The sequence below is a fragment of the Poromitra crassiceps genome, assembly GCF_964638095.1.
Source record: "Poromitra crassiceps genome assembly, chromosome: 6".
Classification (NCBI taxonomy): Eukaryota; Metazoa; Chordata; class Actinopteri; order Beryciformes; family Melamphaidae; genus Poromitra; species Poromitra crassiceps.
In genome coordinates, this window is record NC_139627.1 from 20,586,229 (window position 1) to 20,595,378 (window position 9,150).

General features: G+C 47.8%; 1 protein-coding gene across 1 annotated transcript in view; it reads right to left on the reverse strand.

The window, feature by feature from the left end:
- Nucleotides 1-6,556: 6,556 nt before the first annotated feature.
- Nucleotides 6,557-9,150, reverse strand: part of tent5c (terminal nucleotidyltransferase 5C) — a 3,146-nt gene continuing 552 nt past the window's right edge. Inside the window, exon 2 of the mRNA XM_083638623.1 lies at nt 6,557-7,969. Coding sequence (XP_083494749.1) covers nt 6,811-7,947 — 1,137 coding nt within the window. The 5' untranslated portion in view covers nt 7,948-7,969 and the 3' untranslated portion in view covers nt 6,557-6,810. The remainder of the gene's footprint in view (nt 7,970-9,150) is intronic.

Sequence of the window (9,150 nt, forward strand, 5' to 3'; positions counted from 1 at the left end):
CAGTTTGCATGAAGCAGCATGGGCACATGGGGGGGGGGGGGGGGGGTTAAGAGGTTGATGAGGTCACACGACGTGAGTCATCCCATCAGCAGATAAGTCAGCATGTTTTATGAATGGCAGCCGGTAATTCAGCCAAGCCACACTTTCTGTCCAAGTGGAAAACAACACGGCACACACACACACACACACACACACACACACACACACACACACACACACACACACACACACACACACACACACACACACACACACACACACAGAATGTGGCATCGCTTCCTCGATATGAGAGAACAGCTGGTCCACAAACACACAATATACTCTTTCTCCTACTCACTCACACACACACAGACACTTTCCACATTGTCAATTTCCTTTCAAGCTGTGGATGCACTATCTTTGCTTCTAAAGCGCGAACATAACATTCGGCCTAAAGAAAAAATTAATTATTAAAGGGATAGTTCCGATTTTTGGAACCCTAGCCCATTTGCTATTTACTAATGATGTTGATTGGTAGATTCCTTTCTCAGCACAATCCATGCTGTGCCTCATACTGAGGCTAACTGAAATGTCTTCCACAGAGCACACAAAGTACACATTTTCACTGAGCCTCAGTCAGCTTGCACAGGCAGGAGCAGCATGACCCCATTGATTGGTATGTGGCTAACTACCTGGAGCTAGGATGAGGAACAGCGTGGATTGTGCTGAGAAAGGAATCTACCAATCAACATCATCACTGGTAAGTAGCAAATAGGGTTAGGTTTTCCAAAAATCATAACTATCCCTTTAACGACACACATATGTCGGGTCCATTTGCAACTGAAGCCATTTCCCCCCCAGGTTCAGCTATGCTGTCCAGCTCCATGCTGTATGGTCATGTCAATGCACGTCAGGCTAAAAGGTCGATCCACTTAAAAGGCTTTGAAGTGCTCCTAATGTAGCATGTTCACTAAAGCAACGTCCAGGGCATTATTAGCCAATAAAAGCCTGCAGCTTTTTCCACCAGCAGGAACAGGGCTTTAAATGCTGAGCTGACTGGTCCCCTCTAACCATCTCCTCATAGTGATGGAGATGGAAAGATCTCTGGCTAAGTGCCCACACGTCAAGGCAGCAAGGAGAGCATGCCTGGGCCAGTCCGTCAGGAGGTGACGTGCTGGCAGTGGCCAGTTGGAACTGGTTGGACTGGTGAAGGTTAGGAAGGCATTTGTCCAATGAATCCCTCTCAAATGTCTGACTGAATGCACAGAGATGGAATAAATATACAGTAAACCCCCATGACTACAGGAATAAGGTTATTTAGGTTCATGAATAGGCCACTACTGATTACAATTGTAGATCATTGAGTTTATGGGCCTATTGTGAAGCTATGGTATAGTGCTGAAACGATTAGTTGATTAATTGATCGGCAGAAAGTTTGATGAAATTAATCTTGATACGATTATTAGTTTTGGTCCTTCAAGTAAAAACACAAAACATTTGGTGGCAACAGCTTCACAAATGCCAAAGTTGCTGCTTTTCTCCATGTCATCTCATAACATTTAGACTGGTGTGTTTTTGGTTGATGCTGAGACTAAGTCAAAAGAATCACTCTTGGCTCTGGTAACTAACATTTGAGACTAAAGATAAATCAAACATAATTGCAGCCCTAAGTTTGTTTACTCTACAAAGAAAAGTCCATCTTTCAAAAGTGTGTGACTATATGCCTTGCAGCATGTCACATGGGTTCCATCTTGTCATCTTTGGTCCGGAGTTCAAAACGCTCCATAGACTCCTATTATAAAGGTTGAAAAAGTATAAAACCTAAACTGCGATTTCTCAAAAAGTACAAAAGCCCATTTAAAGTCTGAATGGAGTTTGTAGTACAAAGTATGAAAGAGTAGTTAAGAGTTCAACGAGGGCATGGTTTGAACGTTCCTCCCAGTGGCTTAAACAGGTAGCCTACTAAAAGTTGTTTTGAATTCGGGGGCCAAGATGGCCGACATTCCGTGACTGGAACCAATGTGACACCATGCTGCAAGGCATCCATAGATTGACGGGATGGACCAACATGCAGGAGTGTGAGATAGGAAGGGGGGGGGGGGGGGGGTTAATGCATGAAGATGTCAAATAGTGGACTCACATCAGCAATGTGGTCAGTCATTCATAGAAAATTGATTCTCACTAGTTCAATCTAGCAGAGAACATCACACAAACTCTGTTGCCAATCCTGTTGATTTGATGTTGGTAGGTGTGTTTTGATGATACAAAATAACACCGCTAAATTCATAATGATATTTTCCAAGATGTTCTCCCAGAAAGAGAGAAGGGAACCCTGGACCGTCTAGGATCAGCTTTGATCCGTTTGTTTCTGCGAGGTACAATGAAAATATACATTGAAAAAGAGGAAAAAACAAACACCTTGAAGCAGCAGTTCAAATACTTTTTCTTTATTCATTATTTCCTCTTCAAACACATTTTCCTGATGTACATTTCCATCCAAAGGAAAACTAAAGTGAGGTAAAAGTGCTGAAAAATGAAATAGTATAATGGTTGTAACCATCAACGTCACCATCATAGTCATAATCACAAAGCTGACAAAGAAGCTCTTTAGCATTATCTATTTCAAATATATATATATATATATATAGTGCGACAAATTTCATATTTTTCCCCACTTTTTAAACTTATATCCACAGACATCCTCTCATACACACATGGCAACGAGCACGCACACACATACAGAGTGTAAGGTAAACACAATCTGCTGAAAAAACCAACAATTCCACAACTCTCCATGCAGAAATAGCAAGAGAGCTTCAACACCTGGCCTCCATCACATTCCTATGGTGTAAGACTTGCTCTTTAGACAAGCAAAAACCAGAAAATATCAAATCCCCACGTTTTCTCTACAACTCCCCTATAAACAATACATCTACAGGTGTGGTCAAAGAAACACACTGTACTGACACAGACAAAGTGGGACAACGAAATGCGAGGAGAGTGTAGGAGAAAAGCCAGGGGACGTAACACTGAGACGTTTCACATGGAATTACAGCAGAAAAAGTAGTTGGGGGGGGGGGGGGGGGGGTCAGGAAAACAAAGAGGCAAAAATGCACATCATAATTTTGTCGTTTTCTCTCATCGTTATTCAGGAAAAAACACATACAAACACATACTTCAACCCTTAAAGTGGGAAGTGATATCATAGAGCTTGAGCCCTGTTGTTGCCCCCACCCCACCCCGCTCTTATCTGGGCAAAGATAAGCCCTTTTCTGCCTTGGCCGTTCATAAAAACAGGCACACATTTTCAGTCAGCAGAAAACAACAAAAAACAACAAAAAAACACTAACTGTAAACACATGGATGCGGGGCAGAGGGGGGCGGGCGGGCGCACACAGAAACACGACACTGAATTTGTGTCCATCGTCTAGAAAACGCCACCTCTTTGCGGGTCGCGTTTTCTTTGACGTCGCCGGTCGACGTCAACAAGAGGAAAAGCACGTAGGGACGGTTACGTCACTTCCACCTGCGGCTCTGAGCGGCAGCGGCCGAGCTTGCTGGTTTTCAGTCGTGGCTCAAAGCGTTTCTAAGTTTAACAAATCGGATGAAACAAGAATGGATGTTAAAGACAAAGATTTGCCTGCAGGAGCGGAGATTATCCACCGAGTGATCATAAGGACGCAGAGATTAACCCCAGCACTGCCTCAGAGCCGCACGTCGTAACCCACCGGGCTACTTCCACATTAAGGCATGACTAATCGAACATGAACCAGTCTTCCACTTTAAGGCATGACTAATCTAACATGAACCAGTAGTAAAGGGAGAGTCTCTGAGCTGCAATTAATACAGAGTGAGGGACAAAAATACACAAACTACAGTCAGCAAAGGGAGGCCCCGTCTCAAAGTCAAGGGTCGACATGTGATAAGCCAATTTAAACACACCCACCCCGGGGGGGGGAAAGGCAACAAAAAGACCATGTACACACTATCATCTCCCTGAGAAGCAGCACAACTCGCTCCAGCAGCTGACCGTCAGCTTATTGACATGCCTCTCAGCTGGCTGGCTTTGGCCTGTGTAAAGTGCTTCCGCTAGAGCGGGGGTTCTGCTGGGTCGGGTCGCGTCTAGGTGTCCAGACGGCTACTGTGCCATGGTACGGCTCAGTGCACTTCAGGTGTTGCTTTGGCTCGGGTGGGGGGGCAGAGCCTGCTCGCTCTCAGGCTGCCATGTTGGTAAACTAAGCCTTACCCCACATCCCATGTTTTTAAGATCAACGTGCCAAAAGAAATTGAAAGCTTGTTTGCAAAGGCCATCAAGCGAGACGGCAAGGGTTAAACATGGCTGCCAGTGGAAAGAAGGCCCAAAATCTGTCAGCCTGCGCTTTCAGATAGAACGAGGTAAGAAGCGGGTGTAAGTAAATGGCTGACAAGAGCGTGACAGAATGACTGGAATGACTGGACAGCTAGGTTTCAAGGAAAAGTGGGGGTTGGGACTGGACCTGGGGGGGGGGGACTAACAGGATACACAAAAGTTTGATCAATAATCCAACATGAAGAAGACAATGTTGGAAAAATTTAGATTTCAAATTCAACCCAAAACAATTTACTCCAACCAAAAACCCCATTCTGCAAAAGAAGAAGAAAAGACAGTCTGCCATCAACTGAGCGATACATGGGGAGAAAGGTCAAACAAAACTTTCTGCTAAACCCACCCAGACAGCCCCCCCATAAAAAATAAAAAATAAACCCAACCTTCAAAAAGCTAAACCGCCCCCAAAAGGTGAAAGGCACTTAAGTGCTTCAGTTGCTGGTTCTAACGAGACTTTGGTCCAGAGAGACGGCGTGTGCCACCTCACCCGGTGTTCAACTTAGGCACTGAGCCAGCACAGCACGCCCTGACCGGGGGTGTGACCCGGGGCAGGACGGGGTCGGGCTGACCTTCCTCCCAGCAGGCCTCACACCAGCCGGGAAGGCAGATAAGAGACAGAGAGACAGTGAGAGAGAGAGAGAGACACAGAGAGAGAGAGAGAGAGAGAGAACGGGCATGTCTGGTTATCTGCTATCAAGTCGAGCTTTGGACACGCTGCAGGGTGAGAAGGGTCGTGGTTCTGATGAATCGGGGAGGGGGCAGAAAGGCAGCAGCTGCCACTTGCATAAGAAGTTAAAGATGGTGGTGAGATGCTACCAAAAATACTGTCGGACCCCTTTGCCACTGAGCTGAGCTAGGCTGGGTTGAGGGAGAGAGGGGAGGGCAGTTTGTGACTGGAAATAGAAATTGAAAGGTTGACTGAAGGGGCCAAATATACTGGGGGAGAATAAAGTGGTGAAAGCATTCTAAAGCGAGTCCTGTCACAGCTTGGGGGGTGGCGTCCTTCGGGCTCAGATATCAGTTGTAGCTTTGGCCTGCATATCAGAAAACCCGGGTCCGAAAGCGGAACGGAATTCCTGTAGCCGACACTGTGGCGTTTCTCTCCAGCGTGCCGGCTGCCCGCGGGACCCATGACCACAAAAGGGGCTCCAACGCCGGAGGACAGGAAGCGAACGGGCTCTCACACATGCCGCTCGGCGCTGCTCCGACGGCGCACACCCCCCCTTCCCGAAAAGAAGATGATAATTATAGACTTGCCTAGAGTCCAGTGCCAGCTGCTGGGCTGCGTCAGACCCATTTCAGACCCCAAAGGCCGCCATGTGCTGCTCCTTTTAAGGGAAGGGAGCGCCCGTCCAGCCTCACGCACTCCAGGACGCCCAGCCAGGGGTTGAGGCCCTCAGCGGGCGCGCACGCCCCGTCCTGTCAGTCACCTGGCCGCATTAACCAGAAGACTGACATGTGGAGGTCACTGGTGAGCCTTTCAGAGGTTTAAAACTAAAAGAAAAGAAAACAAAAAAGAAACGGGAAAAATAATAAACTCCTCAGACGCACAGGAGCCTGTCGATGCCTGACCTGTCAGAGGGCAGATTTCCACTGGAAGCCGGTCTGGGCTGAACGGGGCAGGAGGGGTAGCTCGCCCCACGCCGGCTTCACAGTGGAAACTAAAACACACACTTTCTCTTACATTGTGGACAGATCACAGGCGCTCCTGGCAGCTGGAGAGAGAGAGCACAAATGTCTGACAGACATTTTCTTGGAGGACTTTTCCCCCATTTACATGTCAGAGAATGAATTTAAAAAAAAAGTGACTCCTCTCACAGGTGAGGGCGGAGTCATCAGTGTCCCCAAAACGCCAATGATCCCATGAGATTCAGTCCCTGGTCAAATATACAACCACGTCATTTCCAGGGATGACTCTAACACCGGTGCTCGGCTTTTTTTGGGGGGGGGGCTTTGTCTTTTATACCCATCCTCCCCCCACAGTGCTATTTCAACATTTTATGATTTTTTTTTTTCCTTTTCACATTTTTCAATTCACAGGAGAAAACCCAAATTTAAGGCCATTAGCATGTTCTTCCCTTTCTTCAAAACTTATTGGGGGTAAACCTGGAGGTTAAGGCACAAAGGACAACTCCATTATGAATAAGGTTTGATAAACAGGGAAACAAACACATTATCTGAAGGGGGGAAAAGGAAGGCAAAAAGGGAATAATAATCCAAATAACACTTAAAAAATATCGCTTTGTATCCAAAGACCTTGACACTTCTGTAGATAAGGAATGAGAAAGGAGTCCAAAAACAAAGCAAAACACTTGTCCACTTAAATATATAATCATTTATGCCTTGAGAGAAAAATAGCATTTATGGCCTAAATAGTTATTTTTTATAGCATTTTCATAACGACTCTTCTCAAAAGCAGCAGTGTCGCCCCCTCATCCGTCCGTCAGTCAGTTTGTCCCGTTTTGTCAGTTACACGGCAGCCACGTTGGAATGTTCTGGTTGGCCACGTAGTAGTTGCTGAAGTTGTGGTCTCGGACGTAGGGCGCCGGCTGGTAGTAGCAGGTGACGCTGGAGGCGTCGGGGATGGCGTTCTGCTCCGCCAGCACGCGGAACGCCATCAGCGAGATGAGGTGCAGCGTCTGGCGCCGCTCGTGGCCCATGAGGCACACGGTGCTCTCGTTCACCACGCGCCGCAGGATCATGAGGTAGTCGTACTTGCTCTTCTCCTCGCCCACAAAGTGACTCGCCAGGTAGGCCTCCACCTTGCGCTGCTGCTCGCCGATGTCGGGGAAGTCGATGAAGAAGCGCGAGCACATGTAGCGCTCCAGGCCCTTGAACTCCTCCTCGCTGGTGGGCCGGAAGTCCCGCACCAGCAGGTTGCAGTATTTGAGCAGCCCGCCGCCGCGGATTTCCTCAGGCCGCTTGGTGGCGATCTGCTTGTTCTGCAGGTGGCCCAGGGCCACGGTAAAGTCCCCGTACATGCTCTCCCCCACCACGGTGGGGTGGAAGGCGTGCGACATGGGCGTCTTGGACAACTCGTAGTAGGCCAGCACCGAGTCCAGCACGATCTGAAAGGAGTCCACGCTGAACTCAAACTGCCGGCGGATGGAGTCCACAAACTTCAGCTCCACGTTGCGCCCGTTGTTGTTGGAGAGGGAGATGAGGCTCCAGCGGTCCTGCTCCGTGTGGACCTTCACCAGCTTCTGCACGTACGCCTCTTTCAGGGTCATGGGGGTGATCTTCTCCTTGTTCACCCCATCGGGCAGGAAGTCCAGCAGGGTGCCCAGCACCACATCCTTAATGAGCTGGAAGTCCTGCTCGCGCGGCAGGTCCACCCTGAAGATGACGTCCAGGTCTTTGTAGGACCAGCCGATGTCCTGCACCAGCACGTGGCTGGCCGTGGAGCCGTTGAGCCGCATGTCTTTGACCCTGACCCCGCTGAGCTCCAGGCGGGAGCGCACCCGCGCCACGATGTCCCCCAGACGCACCTCCAGCGTGGGGAAGTTCCCCCGGCCATGCACGGGCACCGCCTCCATCAGCACCTCGTTCAGACGGTTCACCTGCTCCCAGCTCAGGACACTCTTTTCCTTGTTGTTAGCCATCTTCCAACAAAGTTCAGATCAACTAAGAGAGGAGGACAGGAAAGTAAGGTAATCAGTCACAGCTTTCAAGGGAGACTCCAGCTAAAAGGGGTATTGCACCCCATACCCCTTTTATACACGCAGCACTCTGGCGCTGCATCACGGTCGAGGGCTGTGGCGGCACCTTGAAACGTCGGTAGAAGAAGAAATGTTGCCATCCAGTGTGCATGTCTCGGCTGACAGACGCTGGGCGAGCAAAAAGTAGCTGCATCTCACCACACTTTGTATTTTATAACAAGAACCGCTCACTTTTTTCCGCAACTAGGCTTCCGATATAATTAGTTTGCCCCACCCGACCCTACCTGTGACTTCAAAGTGCAGAAATAAGATGAGTTTAATGCCTGACACAGATTGTCTATGAAAAAAGCATGATCCATAGGAGGGCTCTTACAACTCTAGTGTTGACACAAAATTTAGAAGAGCCTGAGGGTAAGGTTCAACATAGCCAATGGCCCAGGGCCAGTAAAAGTGAATGCAGGGCAAGTTGATTGGCCAGGTGAGGTGACAACCAGATATATGGAGGAGAAACCTACATTTATACACCACATTCATTTACTGATCCAATTTTATGCACCTAATTTTATATTTAGTATATTTGTGTACTATATTAACATTATATCCATAACTAAAGGAAAACAACCAAATCTAAAAAGGCAAAATTAAGGAAGAAAAAGTTTTAAATTTTATGGCTGCGTGGCCAGTGATAATATACAATTGGAGCCAGTAAAATACTGTTGCATTGATGAACCCTGTGGAGCAGACTTGGTCTGGTTCTGACATGACGACAGTCACAGACAGATCACTTCAACTTCAGTACAGTCAATCAAATGTCAATAATAATGATTAGCTCGCCTGCCTTACAAAACACATCAGCTACAATAGCTGCAGCAGCATGATGGACCAGTCAGCATGAGCAAAGCACAATGCAGCATGTGCCCCGCTACATACACAACAATGGACAGAACGCATGAGGCTTCTAGAACAGGCAGCACGTCAGCTGGCTTTCATTCCAGAACTGCTGAGAGAAAAAAAAAGCACTAGGCTACAGTGTAAGTGCAGTGGAGCCTGTGTTTGGGTAAATAGCCACATCCAAAACCAACCAAACACATTTCCCCAAAGGCTACTAACTATACCAGTTAATTTAAACGGGGCGAGTTGACTGTT